Genomic DNA, 25,962 nt, shown 5'->3' with positions numbered 1-25,962 from the left:
ATCACGAGGTCAAGAGATCGAGACCATCTTGGTCAACAAGGTGAAACCCCGTCTCTACTAAAAATACAAAAAATTAGCTGGGCATGGTGGCATATGCCTGTAATCCCAGCTACTCAGGAGGCTGAGGCAGGAGAATTGCCTGAACCCAGGAGGCGGAGGTTGCGGTGAGCTGAGATCGCGCCATTGCACTCCAGCCTGGGTAACAAGAGCGAAACTCCGTCTCAAAAAAAAAAAAAAAAAAAAAGACCATCCTGGCTAACATGGTGAAACCCTGTCTCTAATTAAAAAAAAAAAAAAAAAAGGAATGTGTCACTTACCTTCCGGAAAGTTCTCTGAAGTATGTAGGGGCTCCTGCGGCCCAGGGATGTAATGGGCACTGCCGTCCCCCTACTCCTTCAGGCACCTTGGGCTCCCTGCCTCTGGAGTGATGTCCCCTCCCTTCCTCCAGCTCCCGATCCCAAGTTCTGCTTTCCCAGATGCTCCCTAGCAGCCCTCTTACCTCTGACAGTTAGATGCCCAGACTCTAACTGTGTGGAGGCAAAGGGATGGGGCAATCTCTTGTACCAGCTGCAGGTGAGAGGACTCCTTCCCTCTCTAGACATTTCCCTGAGACTGACCTTGTACAAGGGCACCCCAGCATTGAGAAAGACTCCACAGGCCTGATGTGCATGGAGCACACTGCCCACTGGCCTGCAAGCTCCTGGAGGTTGGAGGTCAGAGGCCAACATGAAATGACTGGAAGCGTGAATGGACAGAGGCCACCTGTCTTCTTGCCCCATGGCCCCGGTGCAGGGTCCACTCCGCACTTGATAGCCTTCAGTGGCTCCCCGCTATCTCCCAGAATAAATTTCCATTGCACTCCTTGATTCGGCGGTGTGCAGAGCCCCTGCTTCCACTTCTTTATCCTTGCCCCAGATCCTCCTGAAGCTTCTTGTTCTTCAGCCAAAGTGGCAAGTCCCTTATTCTCTGAAGGCCCTGGGCCCCAGTGTCACCCCCATGGGCAACCTCCTCCCCCATCCGATAGGCTCTCCTCTCCTCCTCCCAGCCCAGGCTCTGTTGGGGCCTCTCCGCAGAGGGCTGCCCGGCCTCGCCCTGCAGCTCTCTGTGCACAGGTCTGAGACAGTGTGTGGCAGAGCAGAAAGGGTACTGCACTGGAAGCCCAAAGACTGCGTTTAAATCGTGTCGCTTCTATCCTAGGCGAGGGGATTGGCTCTCTCGGGGTCTGACTGCTCATCCCGAAACTGAGAATAGTCATTGCTGCCTTTGAAGACCACTGTGTGGCCCAGGGAGACGGCTGTTGCAGTCCTGTGTGAACTTGCAGACTGCCATGACCCCTAAGGGATTCCTCTTCTTGTCTACCCTCCCCAGCATCAGAACCCCCTGCACTGAGGAGACTCGGAGGGGAGCTCCTGGCATTGCTGCCTGGAGACCCATCTCCCAGGGCCAGTCCTGCTCTCCTTGGAGGGGCCCCAGAGATGTACAACCCTGGACAGGGGCCGGACTCAGGAATCCAAGGGCTGTTGTAGGAGGGACCCTCCCTTCTGCAAGCGGAGGACGCCAACCCGAATCAGAGCTGTCAACCTAGGGCACTGGGGGATCACTGGTGGTCATACTCCCAGTCCAGCTATCACGGGCAGGTCTGCGCAGGCCTGTTAGGCTACCTGACGACCTGAGTTTGGCCTTCCGAGGCTGAGGCAGCCCTAGGCAAGGCTAGGGGAGTGTCTTAGTCTACTCGGGCTCCCATCACAGAATACCATAGACTGAATGTTGTTTCTTAAGCACAGAAATTTATTTCTCACACTTTTGGAGGCTGGAAGTCCAGGATCTGGCCTGGCTGGGCGCTGGTGAGGACCTTCTTCCTGGTTTACAGCCAGCCAGCATCCAGCTGTGTCTTCATATTGCATGGGCTGTAGTGGGTGAGAGAGCAAAAGAGCGGAGGCAAGCTCTCTGGTGTCTCTTCTTATAACAACACTAATCCTATCAGGTCAGGATCCTGCCCTCACGACCCCATCTAAACCTAATCACCTCCCAGACTCTACCTCCAAATACCATCACATCGCGGGTTAGGGATTCAGATGTGAATTTTGGGGGAAACAGCCTGTAGCAGGGAGTAGGGGAGGGCCACCCTTACTCTCGTGTATTCACATTACAGGCTTGATGCAACAGAAGGAAGTTAGAGATTTTCCCTTATTTTGTGGGAAACGGACACAGGGAGGAAACGGATGTCTCCAAGCTGGCCCTGGTCGGGGAATCAGTGGTAGAGCCGGGACCAGAGCCCGAGTCCCCTAATTTCAGGATCTCTTGCCCAGTGTGAGATGCCCTGGAAAAGTACATCTCAGTTCAGCTGCTGCTTGGTTTGTCTGAGAAAAAGCCTAGATGGAGTTAGCAAACGATTGGCTGCTCCTAGTTTTATTACAAGAAAAGCCAGGAAGCAGTGTAATTCTATCTGTGGGTTACTGTCTTGGCAGATGGCCGCTGTGGCTTTCTCTCTCTGGGGTTGGGGTTGGTTTTAACAACGTCTTACGTGGAGTCCCAGACGCAGGATTGCTGTCTGTCATCACAGCAGATGTGCAAGTCCACAGAACACGCTGCCCTACAGTTACTGTGCCACAGACATATGTGACTCACCTGTGTCCGAATGCAGGGCCGCTAGACATGGACCCTAAAGACCTATGCTACATCCTAAAACTTCTAACCATCCTCAGCACACGCCGCAGACTTCATTCATGATGAGGGTTTAATTAAATGCGTAGGCCTGGGTCCTTACGTGTAAAAGGAAGAGAACCCTTCTTTGAGAGGAAAAACGTTTTCTTCCTCCCTCTTGAGATTTCTCATACGTCCTCCCACCCATTTCACTTAAGCAATGGTTCCTAATGGAGTCTCTCTTTACTCTTCTCTCAGTTTGAATCTAGGTACTTCCTTAAGCGCTTGGTTCCTTCACCCTCATTGTCTACAGATATTTACTGTGTACCTGCAGTGTGAAGGGTGCTGGGGATCTTTAGGGTTGACACAGATTCTGCTTGCGCCCTGGGGAAGAAGGATAACAGATGGAGCAACCATTCCACGTGGTGAGCATGGTGAGGTGGAATGAGGGTGCCGCGGGAGCCTCCTCTAGTCTAGAGAAAGATGTTTGATCCAACACCCAGAGAGCGAGTACAGTGAGCCAGCCAGAGACAGAGGGGAAACGCTTCCCTAGGGGCCAGAGAATGAACTGCAGGAAGTTCTGTGCTCTGAGTATGGGGTACTGAGTAGGAGAGTGAGGCAGGCGAGAGTCAAGCCTGGGGATGCCGGTGGGACCTATCACCCACCTACAGCCTGGAGAGGTATGAGAGACTTCCTGGCCGGCCTCCCTTGAGAAAATGATTTTTGTCTGGTTTGTTTTCTGAGAATCTTCCAGGCTGTCTCAGCACACCCTCTTAAGCTAGGATGATCAGTGAATGTGCAGCAGGATCAGGGACACGGAGGTGACAGACTTGGATATAGTCCCATCTCTGCCCTCAGGACAGCTAAGACCAGTCACCTCTGAAGGTTAAGGAACATTGGGACTTCCCCTCTGACCATCGGACATTCTCACCTCTCTCTTTTTTTAAGATGAAGTCTCACTCTGTTGCCCAGGCTGGAGTGCTCAGGCTGACGTGCAGTGGTGTGATCTCGGCTCACTGCAACCTCTGCCTCCTGGGTTCAAGCAATTCTTCCACCCTACCCTCCCAAGTAGCTGGAACTATAGGCACTCGCCATCATGCCCAGCTAATTTTTTTTTTTTTTTTTTTTTTTTTGTAGAGACGGGGTTTCATCATGTTGGCCTGGCTGGTCTTGAACTCCTGACCTCAGATGATCTGCCAGCCTCGGCCTCCCAAAGTGCTAGAATTACAGGCTTGAGCCACTGCACCCAGCCTTCTGATGTCTAATGAAGGGGTTGGACTGCTTCATCTCCAGTGAGATGAAGTTCCAGCCCCCAAACAAGGATATTGCCTGGCTCAGATAAGTGCTTCATAAACACTTGCTGAATGAATGAACTTACTGTGGTGCCCACCATAGTCTCCCAGGCTGAAGATGCCCCATGGTAGTGAGTCAGGGGTGGCGGCTCTCTTTGCCTGGTAGGGGACCACTGAAGCATTTTCCTATAGGGGAGTATCTTTGCCCTGGGGAGAAACTGACGCCACGTTTGTTTCCGGACTTGGTGGATAGAAAGCTAGTGCCTGTGGTCAGGAGGTTAACTATTGTCCACCTTTGGCATTCTCTAATTCCCCATCCATGGTTCTCTGAATAAGTGGCCGAGAACATCTCTGGACAGGCAGAAACTGGACACTCTGAACAAACGTGAGTCGTGCATTTTGCAAGGCGGGCTTGTTGGGGGGAGTGGGAAGCCTAGGTGGCTACAGCAGCCACATACCCCATGGGGTTCTTATTTAAAACATCTGCACAGCAGCCCTGTCAGATGGATCTAATTACCCTCAGTTTTCAGAATAGAAAGCAGAGGAAATAGGTTGGGCATGGTGGCTCACGCCTGTAATCCCAGCACTTTGGTAGGCTGAGGCGGGCGGATCACCTGAGGTCAGGAGTTCGAGACCAGCCTGACCAACATGGCGAAAACTTGTCTCTATTAAAAATACAAAATTAGCCGGGCGCGGTGGCTCACGCCTGTAATCCCAGCACTTTGGGAGGCCGAGGCGGGTGGATCACGAGGTCGAGAGATCGAGACCATCCTGGTCAACATGGTGAAACCCCGTCTCTACTAAAAGTGCAAAAAATTAGCTGGGCATGGTGGCGCGCGCCTGTAATCCCAGCTACTCAGGAGGCTGAGGCAGGAGAATTGCCTGAACCCAGGAGGCGGAGGTTGCGGTGAGCCAAGATCGCGCCATTGCACTCCAGCCTGGGTAACAAGGGCGAAACTCCGTCTCAAAAAAAAAAAAAAAAAAAAAAAAAAAAAATACAAAATTAGCCAGGAGTGGTGGTACATGCCTGTATTCCCAGCTACCTGGGAGTCTGAGGCAGGAGAATCACTTGAACCCAGGAGGCAGAGTTGCGGTAAGCCAAGATCCATTGCACTCTAAGTCTGGGTGACAGAGTGAGACTTTGTCTCAAAAAAAAAAAAAAAAAAAAAAGTTTCCTTTTGCTCAACGGGTCTTTCTAGGGGTCTGTTAGGCACCAGAAATTATGGCCACTACCAACAACTCACCTCTGATGATTCATCGAAATCATCTATGGGACTTGGAAAAAATATAAAGGCCCAGGCAGCACCCCAGAAACTCTGAATCAGAAACAGAAACAGAGACTGTCTTACATTGTTGGTGAGAGTAGAGACTGAAATAATCTCTTTGGAGGATAATCTGGAAATATTTATCCGCCTTTAAATACTCATACTGTTTACCTAGGCAATTCTGCTTCTGGATGTGTAACTTTCAGATATGCCTCCACATTGTATGTAAAACTATGATGCACAAGAATATCCATTACAGATCGAGGGTGGTTGCTCATGCCTGTAATCCCAGCACTTTGGGAGGGCGAAGCAGAAGGATCACTTGAGACCAGAAATTCAAGACCAGCCTGGGCAACATAGTGGGACCCTATCTCTACACAAAATATGAAAATTAGCTAAGCATGGCGCACCTGTAGTCCCAGCTACTCAGGAGGCTGAGGTGGGAGGATCACATGAGCCTGAGTTGAGGCTGCAGTGAACTGTGATGACACCACTATGCTCCAGCCTGGGTGACAGAGCAAGACTCTGTCTCAAAAAAAAAAAAAAAAAAAAAAAAAAAAAAAAAAAAAGCCTGAGCTGAAACTAAGGGGATAGAACTGGGCACAAGAGAAGCTCCAGGAAGGAAGGGTGTGCTCGGAGGGGTCTGTCTGGATTATGGCTTGACAAGGCTGACATGAAAGAGCTATGGCCATTTTATTATCATGGAAAATGGAGTAGTAGTAGTATAAATTCATGACAGGGGAAAGAAAAAAATACCTCACCTCCGTAGCCAGCCAGTTGTCTGTATTATGAATCACTCAGTTGTACTTTCCACTCTTCAACTACACGAGGAACTACCCAAGCCATCGGGAAATGTTCTGCATTAAGAGTGAGTCTAGAATTTGCTGGGAAAAGTAAGTCGTGTTCAGGGCAGGCAGGAGGATCCAACCTGGCCTTGAGCCTCCTCTGCAGCTGTAATTGGAGTTATCAATCTTTTCCCGTTCTTCAGAGATTTTGGCAGTGCTTCTGCCCAGAGAAAGACAGGCAAAATTCCCTTCATGTTTGAAGGCTTGCTTTAGAATATAGCAATGCAGTATAGTGAGAAAAAAAACCAGGGATTTATTTGTAAGATTACAGTTTAAGTCTGGTTCTTCCTCTTGATAACAGTTGGTCTTGACGAGCCATTAGCCTTCCCAATCCTTAGTTTTCCTAGCTGGTGGGTGAGAATAACAACAGCTGCCTTAACTCATCCAAAGGTGGTTCTGAGGAGGCCTCTCCAAAGAGATACTGCAAAGATGCTTTACCAAAAAAAGTGTGTGGTTTGTGCCTGATTATAAAAGTCATTATCCAGGCGGGGCATGGTGGCTCATGCCTGTAATCCCAGTATTTTGGGAGGCCAAGGCAGGTTGATTACCTGAGGTCAGGAGTTTGAGACCAGCCTGGCCAACATGGTGAAACCTCATCTTTACTAAAAATACAAAAATTAGCCAGGTGTGGTGGTGCATGCCTGAAGTCCTAGCTACTCAGGAGGCTGAGGCAGGAGCGTTGCTTGAATCCAGGAGGCGGAGGTTGCAGTGATCCAAGGTTGTACCACTGCACTCCAGCCTGGGTCACAGGGCAAGACTCCATCTCTAAATAAATAAATAAAATAAAAGACATTATCTGCTTTGGGACCTTTGTTTAATAACTCCGATTCATGTCCACTGCAGAAATTCTACTCAATCCAAAAGGATGGAGTTCACTTTCAGAAATGAAAGTGAAATAAAACAACTTTTCCCTACTCCCTGCCCAGCAGCCACTCTCCATCCTTCTGTCCTGCTCTTCTTCCATAGAACTTTTTCCCACAAGACATTTCATATATTTATGTTTTCTATGCATCCCTCTTCCCTGACACCTGCTGCCAAATGTAAGCTTCACAAAAGCAGAAACTTTGTTTTGTTCATTGCTATATCCCCAGAGACTAAAACAGTGCCTGGCTCATCACAGGGACTCACAAAATATTTGTGAACTGACTGAATACATGAATGAATGGGTTACCTAAGTGTAACAGATACATATACATATGACGGTGCGGTGGCTCACGCCTGTAATCCCAGCACATTGGGAGGCCGAGGCAGGCTGATCACTTGAGGTCAGAAGTTTAAAACCAGCCTGGCCAACATGGTAAAACTCCATCTCTACTAAAAATACAAAACAATTAGCTGGGTGTGGTGGCGCGCACCTGTAATCCCAGCTACTTGGAGGCGGAGGTTGCAGTGAGCTGAGATCACGCCACTGCACTCCAGCCTGGGCGACAGAGCAAGATGCTGTCTCAAAAATATATATATAGGGAGTAGTAGTACTATAAATTCATGGTAGGGGTAAAAAAACACCTCACTTCCATGGCCAGCCAGTTGCATTATCAGCAAGAAAGAACAGCATATATACACACATAAATACATAAGTAGATAAGTAAATACGTTGATATTATAGCTATGTAATAGCCAATGAGGTTAATCTTACTTTCTAATATAAGTAATTTATCTCTCATTCTGTAACTCGTATTCTCATGTTTTTGTTCGTTTTTCTTGTGGAGATGATTATATTGTTTGGTTTTTACGTGCCATGTACATATTAAAATTGTTTGCTCACTTTGGGAGTCCAAGGTGGGTGGACTGCTTGAGTCCAAGAGTTCGAGACCAGCCTGGGCAACATGGCGAAACCCCATCTCTACAAAAAATTAGCCAGGTATGGTGGTGCACACTTGTAGTCCCAGTTACCCAGGAGGCTGAGGTGGGAGGATCACTTTAGCCCGGGAGGTGGAGGCTGCGGTGAGTTAAGACTGCACCATTACACTCCAGCCTGGGCGACAGAGTGAGACCCTGTCTCAAAAAAGAATTTTTGCTCCTAGACATGCTTTCTGTTCCGAAATGTGCGCTGTAGGATAAGGCACTGTTTTCATTCAAAGTGTCTGAAATGTCTTTTATGATTGAATAAGTCACTAATATATGAGTCATTGTCTTCTTCTGTTTGTCTAATTCTCATTTGATTCTCAGAATTGGACTCTTGTGCTCTGGGGGACCACGGCTGTGAACATTCGTGTGTAAGCAGTGAAGATTCGTTTGTGTGCCAGTGCTTTGAAGGGTACATACTCCGTGAAGATGGAAAAACCTGCAGAAGTAAGTTTGTACTGGAGGTGGCTACTACTGCTATGCCAGACCACTGTATGAAATTGCTATGCTCATCTCCGTATACCTCAGTTCCTCTCAAAAGTCAATGCCACACAGTAAAAGGTAATGTAGTGTCCTGGGTAGGACCCTGAAGGAGAAGAAGAACATTAGAGAAAAACTAAGGCAGGGCCCGGTGGCTCACACCTATAATCCCAGCACTTTGGGAGGCAGAGGTGGGCAGATCACCTGAGGTCGGGAGCTCAAGACCAGCCTGACCAACACAGAGAAACCCCATCTCTACTAAAAATATAAAATTACCCAGGTGTGTGGTGCATGCCTGTAATCCCAGCTACCTGAGAGGCTGAGGCAGGAGAACCGCTTGAACCTGGGAGGCAGAGGAGGTTGCGGTGAGCTGAGACCATGCCATTGCACTCCAGCCTGGGCAACAAGAGCAAAACTCTGTCTCAATTAAAAACAAAGTGTGTGTGTGTGTGTGTGTGTGTACACACACATATATAGAGACATTAGTTAATCATCATGTGTCAATGTGGGTTTATTAATAATAATAAACGGACCATACTAAGGTGAGATGTTAACAATAGGGAAAACCAGATGTAGGGTATATGGCAATCCTCTGTGCTATCTTCTCAATTTTTGTGTAAATCTAAAACTGTCCTAAAAAATAAAGCCTATTTAAAAAAGTGGACAAACGAAAGAAGTCAACACCGGAGCTGCCGCTGACGTTCTTCATTTCCATGCTGTGTGGCAAGAAACAGCGGGCTGGCAGTATGCTCTGGTGGAAAGATGCGCAGTCAGAAATCCAAGATTCAGTTAACTTCTGTCTCTGCCATTTATTAGCTGGGAAAATTGTCTAACTTCTCTAAGCCTCTCTGCTTATCTGTCTTTAATAATGTTGTTGTTGTTATTTCTGGTAGCACAAATCCCTCTCAGAGGGCACCTTGTGAAGCCATTTTTACATTTCAGAAGGCAAAGCCTCTTAGATAGAGCTGCAGCTAGCAGGCCCAGGACGAGCAGCCTTAGAGTGAACTGCTGCCATAAATCTCATGACACAGCTCTGAATGACCAAAGGGGAGTGTGTAACCCTGATTTCCATCCCTATAAGTTATCTTTTTCTCAAACTTCTCAAAGCACTTTATAACAGCAACTCATGTTGACACTTTTGGAAGAAAAGGTGGGTAACTGGAGTAATTGCTCTCATTTTTTAGACAGCAAAGCTAAGACTCCAAGAAGTAATTCTCCTAACTCATACATGATGTCAGGGACAAAACCAAAGTTAGATTTCAGTGCTGCTAATCGTCTGAGGCATTGTATCAACAGTGTTTCCATTCTGATGTCAGAAACCATGTCTACAGAAAGCTGGTGATGGACTGCACTTTTTTTTTTTTTTTTTTTTTTTTTTTTTGAGACGGAGTCTCACTCTGTCACCAGGCTGGAGTGCAGTGGCACAGTCTCAGCTCACTGCAACCTCCACCTCCCAGGTGCAAGTGATTCTCCTGCCTCAGCCTATCAAGCAGCTGGGACTACAGGCTTGCGCCACCACACCAGCTATTTTTTTTTATTTTTTATTTTTAGTAGAGAAGGGGTTTCACCACGTTGGCCAGGACGGTCTCCATCTCTTGTCCTCATGATCCACCTGCCTCGGCCTCCCAAAGTGCTGGGATTACAGGCATGAGCCACCGCACCTGGCCAATGGACTGCATTTTAACACTAAAGTGCTGGTGAATGATGATAGTGAAGATAGTGAAACAGTCTGAGTTAGCCTGAATCAGGCTCTCAAGTGTATCTTTCTGCCCCATGGATCACCGAGCTCAGGCGGCAGTAGTCTGGTGGCTGACTCTAGTGGACAGGTCCTCCAAAATGAAGTCCATGTGAAATGTATGTTGGTGAAATTGTTGTAATTTGCTCTCCTGTCTGCAGGAAAAGATGTCTGCCAAGCAGTAGACCATGGCTGTGAACACATTTGTGTGAGCAGTGAGGACTCCTATACATGCAAGTGCTTGGAGGGATTCCGGCTCGCTGAGGATGGGAAACGCTGCCGAAGTAAGTAGCCTCGAGGTAGAGAACTTTTCCTTCTGTGGACTCAGACAGTTAGAAAACTTCATTTAATCCTTAAAGTCCTCCTTTATTACCACTGTCACAGTGTCAGTTCTTGCCTCAGGTGCTCTGAAAGTGTTTAGCTTGGCTGGGCATGGTGGCTCACACCTGTAATCACAGAACTTTGGGAGGCCAAGGTGGGTGGATCACCTGAGGTCAGGAGTTCAAGATCTGCCTGGCCAACATGGTGAAACCCCGTTTCTACTAAAAATCCATTAGCCAGGCATGGTAGTGCATGCCTGTAGTCCCAGCTACTCAGGAGGCTGAGGCAGGAGAATTGCTTGGATCTGGGAGGCGGAGGTTGCAGTGAGCCAAGATTGTGCCACTGCACTAGAGATCAGTTCAGTAGACCCTTGCTTCTTCAGGAATTTCTCAGTCAAGGCCCTGAGTTGTTGGGTTCGTTGCTTCTTCTCATTTTCTGCCAGCTGTTGGCCCTTTCTATAGCAGCTATGTGGATGCCCAGAACCTTGCACAGTGCCTGGCTAGTCACTGGACTGAATTAGAATCTCTGCTAGCAATCGCTACAAGGATTGAAGGTTAGTTACAGAGCTTTCTCCTCTTGGCAGGCCTTATAAGTAAAGGTAGAGGGTGAAAGGGTGTATTAGTCCATTTTCACGCTGCTGATAAAGACACACCTGTGACTGGGCAATTTACAGAAGAGGTTTGATGGACTCACAGTTCCACTTGGCTGGGGAGGGCTCACAATCATGGCAGAAGGTGAAGGGCACGTCTCACACGGTGGCAGATAAGAGAACTTGTGCAGGGAAACCCCCCTTTATAAAACCATCAGATCTTGTGAGACTTATTCACTAATCATGAGAATAGCACAGGAAAGACCTGCCCCATGATTTAATTACCTCCCACCAGCTCCCTCCGGCAACACGTGGGAATTGTGGGAGGGAGCTACAATTCAAGATGACATTTGAGTGGGGACACAGCCAAACCACATCAGAGGGATTTCCTGTGAGTTTTATTTTTCTGTTATTTGTATCATTTGCTTCTATAGGTGACTCAGACTCTGAGAGTTTTCATTAGAAGGCATATTCATCAGAGTTCTGCAGAGAAACAGACCTTCTCTATGTATATATTTGTCTTCTATTATATATAAATATAATTGAAGACATATATATGTCTTCTGTGGTCTGTTCTATTAATATATATATATCATAGTATATATATACACACATATATGTATATTATGGTCTGTTTCTATCTTCTATTATATATTATAGAAATATATACATATATATGTATACAATGATCTGTTTCTTCTATTAACATATCATCACAGAAAAAACGAACATATATATATATATATATGGTGAGAGAGGAAAATATTGGTTGATTTTTAAGGGGCTGGCGGGTTCTAAATCTGCAGGGCAGCCTGGAGACCCAAGCAAGAGCTGATGCTGCAGCTCAAGTCTGAAGGGAATCTGGATGCAGAATTCCGTTTTCTTCAGGGGACCTCAGTCTTTTTCTCTTTAGGTCTTCAAGTGATTAGATGAGGCCCATCTACATTATGGAAAGTGATCCGCTTCACTCAAAGTCTGCTGATTAAATGTTAATTGCATCTAAAAATTAGCTCACAGCATCATCCAGACACTGTTTAGATGTCCTGTTGTTTGATCAAACAACTGGGCACTATAGCCTAGCCAAAGTGACACATAAAATTAACCTTCACAGTGCCCAGAGAAAGGGATGTGGTCATAGCTCAGTGAGGCGGGCATTAGGAGAGTATGGGGCAGTGATTTTTCCCCACCTTGAGATTCTGAGCTGGTAATTCCCTATTTTGTGGGAGGGGCGGTTGACAATGTCTACTTGCTTTTGTGACACTTGGCCCCAGTGGGCAAAACCACCCTTTTTCAATTAAGGCAAAATATGTTCAGTTGCTTTCGAGGTTGATTTTTGGGAATTTCCTCACAGACTCCTTTGAGATAACTGGGGACATTCCACACACCAACAAGATTTGGTTGGATGGATCTCTGCCTCCTTTTCCCACCGGGAAGAGGGACTCCTACCTTTAGCAAGAAGTTCTGTGTGAATGACTGATGCCTAGGATGCCTGTGTACTCTGGCCTAACTCTGCAGAGATTCCCCTCATGACTGTAGGTTCAGCACCACACCGTAGTGGCCTTCTTATGGAGACTTTGTCTATAATTCTGCCCACTGTGTCTGCCTGCGCTGCTTGTTCATGCTTTTGTTTTTGTTTTGAGACAGGGTCTCACTCTGTCACACAGGCTGGAGTGCAGTGGCATGATCTTGGCTCACTGTAACCTCCACCTCCTAGGCTCAAGTGATCTTCCCACCTCAGCCTCCTGAGTAGCTGGGACTACAGCTGTGCACCACTACACTACCGGTTAATTTTTGTATTTTTTGTAGAGACGCAGTTGCCCAGGCTGGTCCTGAACACCTTAGCTCAAGCGATCTGCCTGCCTCGGCCTCCCAAAGTGCTGGGATTACAGATGCGAACCACCATGCCCAGCCCTCATGTTTTTCTTTTTGCAAACATCTGCACACTCACACACACTGTTTATTTATTCAACACATTTATTGCTCAGTAAATTAAGCTACGGTACACAGGCACAATTTCTACCTCTGGAATTTGATCCTAAATCAAATTTCACCATTCCTGCTTCCTAGAGGGATGTGTACTTCCTGATTCCATTTTTGTGTGAAGCCTCTCCTTTTAAGGGCTAATGACAGGAAAGAGTCATAGGCTCTCACGCTGTGCAGGAGCACTCGGGAGACACCTGTGTCATCAACCTGCCAGATGAACATGGGCAGCGGTGAAGCTTTCTAAAGATCTGATTCTTCATCTATACCTTGACTCTAAGTATCCCTATCTTCCTCCTCTCACAGGATGTTGTGAGGTTAAAGGGCTGTAAGTAACTCTCTTCAAAGTTTAAAGTACCTCACATATGAGAAATGTTCATTAGACAATTCAAACTGGAGTGTTTGGGATGTCTATGGCAAAAAAAAAGAATTAGAAGTTTGGCCAGGAGCGGTGGCTCACACCTGTAATCCCAGCCCTTTGGGAGGCTGAGGTGGGTGGATCATCTGAGGTCAGGAGTTTGAGACCGTCCTGGCCAACATGGTAAAACCCTGTCTCTATTTTTAAAAAAAGTAATAAAAATACAAAAATTAGCTGGGCATGGTGGCACACACCTGTAAACCCAGCTACTCAGGAGGCTGAGGCAGGAGAATCGCTTGAACCCAGAAGGCGGGGACTGCAGTGAGCCGAGATCGCGCCATTGCACTCCAGCCTGGGCGACAGAGCAAGACTCCATCTCATTTAAAAAAAAAAAAGAAAAGAAAAGAAAAAAAAAATTAGACTAAAACACATCTAACAATAGGACAGTAAATCAAGGACACCTGATCACCCATTGTACCATTCAGACTCATGGAAGCTGGAGTTTTCTGAGAGGAGTTTTTTCCCTATCTTGACTATGAGACTAAAAAAAGACGTTATGAAGGAGGTTTGAAGAGGTGTATTTTCTTTAAAAGACATTACTTCCACGATCTCTGTTCACATGACTATTCAATCTACCTCATTTCTACACTAATGGGATTGTTCAATTCCCTCAGGGAAAGATGTCTGCAAATCGACCAACCATGGCTGTGAACACATTTGTGTTAATAACGGCAATTCCTACATCTGCAAATGCTCAGAGGGATTTATTCTAGCTGAAGACGGAAGACGGTGCAAGAGTAAGTGATCTGAACTTGACTCTCTACTTTAATTTGGTTTTGGAGCAATTGCTTTTTGGAGTATTTTCAGGCAACAAATCCCTCACCTCTGGTTCTCGCATAAATATAAATGCATAAACACAAATACAGAATGGGGAAGAGAGGGCTTAACTGCAGCACCTGTGAAAACACTTTAAGTTTTAATTGACAGCAAATTCATTACCAGCCAAGAGGCTAGGGTGATCGTAGGCTGAACAGCAATATCTGGATGAGGGAGGTAGAGAGAGCTGTGCTCTGCTCTGTGCTGGAGAATGACATTCAGCTCTGGGCATGGCACTTTAGGAAAAGAGAGATGGATCAATGGTTTAAACACACACACAAAAACCCCACAAAATAGCAAAAGGAGTCTTGAGAAAATTATTTTATAATCTGAGAGTAGAGAAGATCTTTCTAAACATGATATGAAATTTAAAAGCCATAAAAGAAAAACAAAGGAAAAATATATAGTAAGACAGTAAAGCTGTGATACCCTTTTTTAACCTATTAGTTACCAGAGATCAAAAAGTTTGATTCCTTATGTTGGCAAAGGTATACTGTAGTAGGGAATTATAAATGGATCAGTGGGTGTCTGAATTGGTACAACCTTTTGGAGGGCAATTTGGCAATGTTTTGAATCCAGTTCCACGTCTAAGAGTTTACAGATACATGCATGTTTACAAAGCCATATATACAAGGAGATTTTATAGCACAATTTGTAGCAGCAAAAAAACTGGAAACAAGCTAAATGAGTCTGGCTGAATAAATTATGGCACATGTATGTAATAAAATACATTGCAGCTGTTAAAACAACAAACAGGTCTGGATGTGTCCCCAAGATTTTTTTTTTTTTTTTTTTTTTTTGAGATGGAGTCTCACTCTATTGCCCTGGCTGGAGTGCAGTGGCACAATTGTGGCTCACTGCAACCTCCATCTCCTGGGTTCAAGCAATTCTCTGCCTCAGTCTCCCGAGTAGCTGGGATTACAGGTGCTCGCCACCACACCTGGCTAATTTTTGTATTTTTAGGAGACATGGAGTTTCACCATCTTGCCCAGGCTGGTCTTGAGCTCCTGACCTTGTGTTCCACCTGCCTCGGCCTCCCAAAGTGCTGGGATTACAGGCATGAGCCACCGTGTCTGGCATCCCCAAGATATTTTAAGTGAAAAAAGCATGGTGCTGAATGGTTTTTACAGTATATTACTGTCGATATATTTTGTAAAACCCTCTAACATATAGTCTTCCTCTATATATGAATGTGTGTGCCTACCATTATATATATATAAAATGTGTAAGTCTGTGTGTAGTGGCTCACTCCTGTAATCCCAGCACTTCGGGAGGCCAAGGCAGGCAGAGACTGGGAGTTTGAGACCAGCCTGACCAACACGGAGACACCCTTCTCTACTAAAACCACAAAAAATTAGCTGGGTGTGGTGGCGCGTGCCTATAATCCCACCTACTCGGGAGGCTGAGGCAGGAGAATCACTTGAACCCAGGAGGCGGAGGTTGTGGTGAGCCGAGATTGGCCACTGCACTCCAGCCTGGGAAACAAGAGTGAAACTCCATCTCAAAAATAATAATAATGCCGGGCGCGGTGGCTCAAGCCTGTAATCCCAGCACTTTGGGAGGCCGAAGCGGGTGGATCACAAGGTCGAGAGATCGAGACCAACCTGGTCAACATGGTGAAACCCCGTCTCTACTAAAAATACAAAAAATTAGCTGGGCATGGTGGCGCGTGCCTGTAATCCCAGCTACTCAGGAGGCTGAGGCAGGAGAATTGCCTGAACCCAGGAGGCGGAGGTTGCGGTGAGCCGAGATCGCGCCATTGCACTCCAGCCTGGGTAACAAGAGCGAAACTCCGTCTCAAAAAAAAAAAAAAAAAAAAAAAAAAAATAATAATAATAATAATAATAATGTGTATACCCTTATATACACACACACACACACACACACACACACACTCTCTCTCTCTCTCTCTCTCTCTCTCTCTCTCCCTCTCCCCCACCCCCCCATAAGTTTTGCTCCAAATGCAAATACAGGTATTATTTTTTTAGGAAAACGAACACAATTTAGAAAGAATTAAGCATCATGTGAGGAAGTTCAGCATTATGTTAAGCAGAAAAAAATTAGGAAACTGGGGATCTTTGTAGAAAAGAAAGTTTTGAGGTACCAAATACCAGTGTGACTGCCATCTCACTCATGATTTGTATGATACCCCCCTGCCACCACACCCCACCCCAGAAAGAAAGGACACTAGGGAGAAGCTGCAGTTCAGCACAAGGACAAAGGAAGTTTCTACCAGGGAAGCTGCATGCCTAATTAGTTAAGAGCATAAGCTTTGGCTCAGACAGATCTGGATTTGAACCCCTATTCATACTACCTGTGTAACCTTGGTTGAATTATTTAACTTCAGCCGGGTATGGTGGCTCACACCTGTAATCCCAGCACTTTGGAAGGCTGAGGCGGGTATATCACATGAGGCCAGGAATTGGAGACCAGCCCGGTCAACATGGCAAAACCCTGTCCCTACTATAAATAAAAACAAAAATTAGCTATGTGTGGTGGCATGCACTTATAATCCCAGCTTCTTGAGAGGCTAAGGCAGAAGAATCACTTGAACCCTCCAAGAGATGGAGGTTACAGTGAGCTGAGATTGTGCCACTGCACTTTAGCCAGGGTGACAGAGCAAGGCTCTGTCTCAACAAACAAAACAAATTATTTAACCTCTCAGGCTCAGTTTCCCCCATCTATAAAATGAGGATAGTATCTCACAAAGCCATCACAAGGAATACACAAGATCACGTATCTAAAGGTGATGAACAGCTGGGCACAGTAACTCACGCCTGTGATCCCAGCACCTTGGGAAGCTGCAGCAGCAGGATGGCTTGAGCTCAGGAGTTTAAGACCAGCCAGGGCAACTTGGCAAAACCCTGTCTCTACAAAAATAAGAAAAATTAGGCTGGGCACAGTCACTCAACACTTTGGGAGGCTGAGGTGGGCAGATGACCTGAGGTCGCGAGCCTGACTATAAGGTATATTGCCAAATCAAAATGAGGAAACTGAGGCCCGTATACGAAAATGAAAATAAAATTTATTCAGCTCCCGGCGAGGTTCTGTGGTCCGGGATGGGGCCAGAGAAATCACGCTTAACTTCTCGGGGCAGGGAGTTTTATAGGGTTTAGAGGCGATTGATTGGATATTGGGGAAGCAAAGCATAGGCAATTTCATTAGTTGCAGGGAGACAGGGCCCGGACGGGGTGAGCCACTATAGGTGGGGAGGTGGGACTTATTGGGGGTGGGCTGGCTAAGGACGTATGGAGCAAGCTGCCATTGGGTAAGGCATGGCGGGATTTTTTTAAATTTTGGCAGGTTCAAATGCATACTTTAGTGCCGAGAGTGCATAGTCTAGTGCTGGATATAGATCTGGAAGCAGAATGCAGAAGTGGGTGAGGGAAGCCCGCATGGAGAAGCCAGATGCTGAGTAAGGCGTCCGGAATGATAACGCTGTTATCAGACATGGAGAGAGGTGGGTGTTGTCCATCCGGCTCCCAGCAAGACAGCCGGCTTTACACTGAGCAACATGGAGAAACCCCATCTCTAGTAAAAAATACAAAATTAGCTGGGTGTGATGGCACACACCTGTAATCCCAGCTACTCAGGAGGCTGAGGTAGGAGAATTGCTTGAACCAGGTAGGCGGGGGTTGCAGTGAGCCAAGATCATGCCACTGCACTCCAGCCTAGGGAACAGAGCAAGACTCCATCTAAAAAAAAAGAAAAAGAAAAAGAAATTAAATTTAAAAATAAAAATAAATAAAGGTCCTAAGCCCAGTGCTGAAATACACTAAGTGCTCAAAAAATAATTGCTGTTCACAATAGCAAAGACATAGAATCAACCCAAATGCCCATCAATGATAGACTGGATAAAGAAAATGTGGGATATAGCCGGGCGCGGTGGCTCAAGCCTGTAATCCCAGCATTTTGGGAGGCCGAGGCGGGTGGATCACGAGGTCAAGAGATCGAGACCATCCTGGTCAACATGGTGAAACCCCGTCTCTACTAAAAATACAAAAAATTAGCTGGGCATGGTGGCACGTGCCTGTAATCCCAGCTACTCAGGAGGCTGAGGCAGGAGAATTGCCTGAACCCAGGAGGCGGAGGTTGCAGTGAGCCGAGATCGCGCCATTGCACTCCAGCCTGGGTAACAAGAGTGAAACTCCTCCTCAAAAAAAAAAAAAAAAAAAAAAGAAAATGTGGGATATATATACCATGGAATACTATGCAGCCATAAAAAGAATGAGGTAATGTCCTTTGCAGGGACATGGATTGAAATGAAGTTGTTATTCTCAGCAAACATAGGAACAGAAAACCAAATACCTTATGTTCTCACTTGTAAGTGGGAGCTGAACAATGAGAACACCGGGACACAGGGAGGGGAACAGCATACACGGGGGCCTCCTGGGGGAGTGTGGGGAGTGATAAACATAAGGATATAAAGCTAATGCATGCTGGGCTTAATACCTAGGTGATGGGTTGATAGGTGCAGCAAACCACCATGGCACACATTTGCCTGTGTAACAAACCTGCATGTCATGCACATGTACCCCAGAACTTAAATACAGTCTAAAAAACAACAGACAGGCCAGTTACGGTGGCTCATGCCTTTAATCCCAGCACCTTAAGAGGTCAAGGTGGGCAGATCACCTGAGGTCAAGAATTCAAAACCAGCCTGGCCAACATGGTAAAACCCTGTTCCTACTAAAAATACAAAAATTGGCTGGGTGTGGTAGCACTTGCCTGTGATTCTGGCTACTTAGGAGGCTGAGGCAAGAGAATCACTTTGAACCCAGGAGGCGGAGGTTGCAGTGAGCCAAGATCACGCCACAGCATTCCAGCCTCAGTGAGATAGCGAGACATCATCTCAAACAACAAAACAACAAATAAACAGAATGATCACTATTGTCATAATCAACAGCAGAGATGTCCAAAGATGGGGCTTTAGTGGTAAGGTGACAAATTCCTCATCGGTAGAGGCGCTGAGGCTCAGGCTGAGTGGTCACTGGGTGGGGAGGTTGTGAAGAGGATGTAACCAACAGCAGGGGTGGAGCAGATGATCTTTAAAGGGCCTATCCAAGCTTGAAGTTCTAGAACTTTTGGGAAATTACGTTCTGAAAGCAAGTCACAGCTCCATTCCAATCTTATCGACTTAACTACTAAAAAGAAAATGCCCACGAAAAGTGGGACATACCCTCTGGCAAACAACAGCTAACAAGTGGGGCTATCTGTCCTTTGATATTTGAAAGCAAATATCTGGGCCCTGATCTCCCTGCTGCTTTTCCACTCTACCTCGTTTTTTGTTTCCTGAGAAGCCTTCTGGACCTCATTCTGTGTGTGTGTGCGGGGGCCGGGGTGGCGGTGGGTTGCAAGTGCTAGGTTTGTTCTGTAAGAAAAAAGTGTACAGGGAAGAGAGGAAAACAGACTCACTGCTGGAAAGTTATTTCAGTATTTTTGAAATTTGCTGAAGAGCCACATGCATGCTGCCTGAGTCTTTTTTTGGTTCACTCAGGAACAGACGATGAATGTAAATGAAGCTCTGAGTGGCCTTTTCCTTTTTCACTAATAAAGGATTGATAGGTTGAGTGATGAGGATAAGCACTTAATGGAGAAACAGAAGAATCCAACCTCCCAACATGCACACGCACGTGCATACACACACACACACATACACACACACACACGATGTTAAGCATGTTATACTGGCCAGGCATATAAATATTTTTGCATGTGTGTGTCTTTACTTGCTTATATTGTTGTGCCTCACTTTGAAAGATTAGACAGCTGCTTGATATATAAAACAGAATGTCAAAGATTGTAGATTGTTTGAAATGAGATCATCTATTTTGGATCTGTCCATTTTTCTTATGCAGTCCTAATAACAAAAAGTCTCTCCATACCCAACTTGCTTAACATAAAGCTTTTATCTCTGACTTACTGTTAACCATCTATTAATAGTTGCCTGAGACCAGGCAAAGTGGCTCATACCTATAATCCCAGCACTTTGGGAGGCCAAGGCGGGTGGATCACCTGAGGTCAGAAGTTCAAGACCAGCCTGGCCAACATGGCAAAACCCTGTCTCTACTAAAAATACAAAAAATTAGCCAGGCATGGTGGAACACTCCTGTAATCCCAGCTACTTGGGAGGCTGAGGCAGGAGAATCACTTGAACCCAGGAGGCAGAGGTTGCAGTGAGCCGAGATCGCCATTGCATTCCAGCCTGGGTGACGGAGCAAGACTCCATCTAAAAAAATAAATTTAAAAAAGCTGCCTGAAAAGCTTCCATGTAAAGAACTTACAGTGATCATTTTTTTTTTTTTTTTTTTTTTTTCCTGAGAGATGCAAGGTCTTCCTCTGTCACCCAGACTGGAGTGTAGTGGCACAGTCATAGCTCACTGCAACCTACAATTCTTGGGCTCCAGCGATCCTCCTGCCTCAGCATCCCAAGTAGCTAGGGCTACAGGCATGCATCATCATGCCCAGCTAATATTTCTTTAAGAAAGACACGGTCACTATATTGCCCAGGGTGTTCTCAAACTCCTGTGCTCAAGCCATCCTCCTGCCTCAGCCTCCCAAAGTGCTGGGGATTACAGGCGTGAGTCACTGCACCAAGGCTAAAAATTCTTTTGTTTTACGAGGTCAGTAGAGTACTTAGAGGTATGCTACCCAATGGACATCACCTCATTCACTTACTCTGTCACCACACATATGCTGAATGCCTTTTGTGTGCCAGGTATGGAGGGGACACAAAAATGAGTGAAATACAGTCCCTGCTGAGGAGGAACTCACAGACTGGAGGAGGAAACACATCATTAAATAATTATTGTACAATGAGGAACACCACAGAGTACATTAGATTGTAAGCAACTTGGTGTTAAGGATTGTGTCTTGGTCACTATTGCAATCCTGCTATGCCCACTGCCTTGTACAAAGCAGGTACTCAATAAATATTTGGTTAAATAAATTAGTGTTAGGGGTAGACAGAAAGGAATACAAGCTGAGTTACTAGGAAAGTTCCCTGGCAGAGGTGAGGGCTGAGCTGAAGAAATCTTCTTTTCCAGTGTCTGTCAGAATGCCAGTACTAGGGTGCTATCATCCTCCTGGAGTAAGGTTCTAGGAGTCTTTTGGGTATTGTTAAAACTCTTCATTGTACTGTACACCCAGCTCCTCCCAGACCTGGCTGTCAGTGTCCCAGGGTACAGTGTAGACTTGGTTTCCTAGACCATTATACATCTGCTGTTTTGCTTGTGAAAAATACTATTTTTATCAATATGACAAGCCAATCATAAAAGCATATGAAAGCTATTGCTTGTGGCCCTCCCAACGCCTCATCTATCCTGTGTATAATCGACAGAACACAACTGGTTCCCCAAAGTGGTTTTGCCTCCAACTGAAGCATCATTTTATTCTACTCCTGTCCATAAATGATTTTTATTTAACTATGTCAACTTTTCCTTTGGTTCTTACAGGATGCACTGAAGGCCCAATTGACCTGGTCTTTGTGATTGATGGATCCAAGAGTCTTGGAGAAGAGAATTTTGAGGTTGTGAAGCAGTTTGTCATTGGAATTATAGATTCCTTGACAATTTCCCCCAAAGCCGCTCGAGTGGGGCTGCTCCAGTATTCCACGCAGGTCCGCACAGAGTTTACCCTGAGAAACTTCAACTCGGCCAAAGACATGAAAAAAGCCGTGGCCCACATGAAATATATGGGAAAGGGCTCTATGACTGGGCTGGCCCTGAAACATATGTTTGAGAGAAGTTTTACCCAAGGAGAAGGGGCCAGGCCCCTCTCCACAAGGGTGCCCAGAGTGGCCATCGTGTTCACAGACGGACGGGCTCAGGATGACGTCTCCGAATGGGCCAGTAAAGCCAAGGCCAATGGTAATATGGGGTGGAGGTGCGGTTTACACCACTCAAGGTTTCTTAAACTCACTTGGGGGTCTCAGCTGGTCATAGGGGTAAGCTGCTTTGAGGGTACAGAAAGGCCTCCTGGCCACTGCCATTATACACCTTTACTACCCTGCCACCTAGAGGCCCTAAAGGGACCCCACAGGAGTTAAATAGTAAGGAGGAGTCTGGCGACTAAATTAGGCTAAGCTGACCAGAGACAGGTAAGTTGCACTGTGATTTACTAGCCAGTGTGTGATCTGCAGTACGAGAATCACCCAGCACATACTATGCAACCACAAATACAAAACAGTTCTGAAACACTGGTCTGGTTGCTCTAGAATCACCTGAAGAGCTTGTTAAAATGTTCCTGGTGGGAACTTTTACTGATTACATGTATATATGCATATATTTTTTAACCAATACTTCAAGCAAACATTCTGAAAATGCAATAGCCTTAGGATGGATAATCCTCTTGTGTTTGCAGGAGACAAAGTTAACTTTTCAGAAAATCAAATGATGGAAGAGATTATCACTCTATAAGGCAGGTGTCCCCATACTGCGGCCCCCTGCTGCACTTCAGGAAGGGGCACCTCTTTCATTGGTGATCAGTGAGAGGAGCACAGTATGTGGCAGCCCTCCAACGGTCTGAGGGACAGTGAACTGGCCCTGTGTAAAAAGTTTGGGGACGCCTGCTCTAAGGTCTCGTTGCTCAGTAAAGCCCAGCCTCTTTGAGGTTTTCCTGACCTGAGGGTTACTTCAGCTGTACAGATGTGAAGTGGGCTTGAGGAGTATGACCCGTGGCTAAAGGAAACCCAAAAGCTAGGATGATTGGTAGAGACAGTTTTATGGTGAAGTTTCTAGATTCCCTGAGGGAGATAAGAAAACTTGGTGTTGTCGAGTAGTCTGCTTGAAGCCACCTTCTTTAAGGACTTGTTGAGGACCCACTGCTTTAGCAAGTCCTGTAAGAGGAAATAAGGTATGCACAGATCAAGGCCTCACCCAAGACTTCATGGATCTGGTGCCTAGATCAGGCCTGGCACATAGTAGAAGTGTGACAACTACTTGCTGAGTGAATGAATAAAGGAGAGAGTGCTGGCAGTCCCATTAGTGAACTCCATTCCTCCTCACAGAAGGGCTGGTTCACATCCACATTCCACTGCTCTCTTTGTTAAGGTCGTTTTACTGATACTGCTTACCTTCCTCTTTTTCTAGCCCGAGAGTGGTAGCCACAAAGTGTCCTGCCCTGAATCATCTGGATAGATTGTAAAACTGGCTGTTCACACTAGCCTAGATTGCTAGAGCTCATGTCAAACTCATAGGCCCCCTAGCCTGCATTCTTAAAAAGAATTAGGGGAAGTATCTTGGTCTTCAGAGGCAGTGGTTAGCCCTTCCGTCTCACTGACACTAATCTACCTTACACTTTGCTCCAAATGGAGAAACAGATGTTTGATTCTTGAATCAACAGGATTTATTTGAGGTGACATCCTCATATGAATTTAATTACTCTTATATATAGCAAACAATCTTAAAATAGCACAGTATGTGGCAGCCCTCCAACGGTCTGAGGGACAGTGAACTGGCCCCCTGTGTAAAAAGTTTGGGGACGCCTGCTCTAAGGTCTTGTTGCTCAGTAAAGCCCAGCCTCTTCTCTGAGGTTTTCCTGACCTGAGGGTTACAGGACACTTTGTGGCTACCAGACAATTATCCTTTTTAGGAAGTTGTGCATAAAATCACTGGGCTCCCAGACAAATATGCTGAACTTGGTTACTGACCTTACATAGACTTAGACCAAGGCATCATTAACTCTTGCCCCTTGTCTTGAAGAACCATTTTTAAGTGCATTTTTAGGAATCTAGTCTAAAAATTAGCTAGAATAAGTTATCAGTGCTGAAAAATGAAGTCAAGCAGAACATAATTGTTACTGTGTTTTACTTTCAAATGAAGAGTGTATAAGGGAAGGGAGTCTAGTGATTGATGTAAGAAAAGCTTTTGAAGCAGAAATTTCAGGCCGATCTTGGGTTTTTTTTTTTTTCCTGAAATTGAGGTTTCCAATGGTCTGCAGATTCTCCTTTTCAGCTTAGTACTTCCTCACAAGGTTGTGTCATCTTAAGAGAGGTAGGCAAAGAGCAGCTTCACTTGGCTCCAGATCACTTAGGTTTCTGTGAGTAGGGAACGTTTTGCCTCTTGATTGTAGCTTTGAGTTAGAAACTAGGTTATTAGGTCATACATTGACTTGATTCTTAGAATTCTTCCAGAAGAGACTGCCATAAATAGTGCTCTTTTCTAGGAATCCAGAAGGCTAATTCAGGGGAAGCTGCAGATTGGTCAAATGGCCCAGGCCAGAGCTGAGAAACAGGTTAGTAGTTTAGCTCCCCAGCCTCTCCCAGGTACCTCACTTCTCTCTCGGACCCCTTTTGCCCATAGGACCAAAATAAAAATGGTAGAAAAGTAAAATAAGGAAGGTTGGTATGGACCCTTCAAATCATACCACTTATCATCTAGCTGGCTCTGGGTGCAGAACACAGAACTTCTAGACCCTGGGAACACAATTCTAACTAGCTTGCCCTTAATTTTTTCTGCACCCTAGGTATCACTATGTATGCTGTTGGGGTAGGAAAAGCCATTGAGGAGGAACTACAAGAAATTGCCTCTGAGCCTACAGACAAGCATCTTTTCTATGCCGAAGATTTCAGCACAATGGATGAGATAAGTGAAAAACTCAAGATAGGCATCTGTGAAGGTACTATAGCTTACACAGAAGATCTCAGCAAACAGAGCAGCATGAACTCTATTGAGATGGAGTCTCTGTTGCCCAGGCTGGAGTGCAGTAGCACAATCTCGGCTCACTAAAACCCCCACCTCCTGGGTTCAAGCAATTCTCATGCCTCAGCCTCCCAAGTAGCTGGGATTACAGGCATCCACCACCACACCAGCTATGTTTTGTATAGATGAGGTTTCACCATGTTGGCCAGGCTGGTTTCAAACTCCTGACCTCAAGTGATCCACCCACCACAGCTTCCCAAAGTGCTGGGATTACAGGGGTGAGCCACCGCATCTGGCCAGCAGCATGAACTCTTCACTGATAAATTCTCAACCAAAAAAAAAATGCCTCCCTTATGGGCAGGGCCAGCAATGCCTGGAAACAGTACAAAAAGAAGGGCTGGGCACCATGGCTCCCGCCTGTAACCCAAGCATTTTGGGAGGCTGAGGTGGGAGGATTGCTTGAGCCCAGGAGTTTGAGACCAGCTTGAGCAACAAAGTAAAACCCTGTCTCTCCAAAAAAATTTAAAAATTAGTTAGGCATAATGGCACATACCTGTAGTCTCAGCTGCTTGGGAGACTGAGGCAGGAGGATCGTTTGAGCCTGGGAGGTCAAGGCTTCAGTGAGCCATGATTGTGCTCCAACCTGGGTGACAAAGTAAGACCCTGTCTCAAAAAAAGAAAAAAAAAAAAAGTGGGGAGAAGGGGGGGTGTAGACAAAAGTAATAGCTACCATTGCTTGAGCACTTGCTATGCGCTGAGAGCAATGTGATAAGTGTTTTGATAGCATGCTTCATTCTCACAGACACCCGAGAGAAATGATCATTTAGCTAAAAATCATTATATAAATCAGGAGAGCTGAGGTGCAATTTCAGAATATGCCTATAACTGGAGTGGAAAAGGCCAGTAGTCCTTCCGAGCCCACTGTTAAAATTAATGCCTCTCTGCATGGACTAGTTTACAGAGTATTAGACTACCATTTAGACTTCAGATTTTGTTATGCATCTTTTTCTCCAGTTTACTAATTGTGCCAGATATGCTTATGGATAGCAGTTCTGCCTATTTTTCCCTGTACTCATGTCCCTGGTTCACCAGT

The 25,962-nt window shown here is 45.9% G+C and overlaps 1 protein-coding gene across 4 annotated transcripts in view; it reads left to right on the top strand.

Annotated features, from left to right (window-relative positions):
* The window catches only part of MATN2 (matrilin 2), a 181,357-nt gene that overhangs the window by 148,038 nt on the left and 7,357 nt on the right, over positions 1–25,962 (top strand). For 2 of the 4 annotated variants that reach the window (XM_074386823.1, XM_074386822.1), the window contains exons 11-16: positions 8,215–8,337; positions 10,267–10,389; positions 10,869–10,979; positions 14,028–14,150; positions 21,684–22,097; positions 24,694–24,846. In XM_074386823.1, coding sequence (XP_074242924.1) covers positions 8,215–8,337; positions 10,267–10,389; positions 10,869–10,979; positions 14,028–14,150; positions 21,684–22,097; positions 24,694–24,846 — 1,047 coding nt within the window. The remainder of the gene's footprint in view (positions 1–8,214; positions 8,338–10,266; positions 10,390–10,868; positions 10,980–14,027; positions 14,151–21,683; positions 22,098–24,693; positions 24,847–25,962) is intronic. The other 2 variants (XM_039464420.2, XM_039464419.2) reach the window with 1 other exon arrangement.

Source organism: Saimiri boliviensis, chromosome 15 (assembly GCF_048565385.1).
Source record: "Saimiri boliviensis isolate mSaiBol1 chromosome 15, mSaiBol1.pri, whole genome shotgun sequence".
NCBI classification, from domain to species: domain Eukaryota; kingdom Metazoa; phylum Chordata; class Mammalia; order Primates; family Cebidae; genus Saimiri; species Saimiri boliviensis.
Note: the sequence above shows the minus strand (reverse complement) of the source record. Positions and strands in the feature narration are given on the sequence as shown.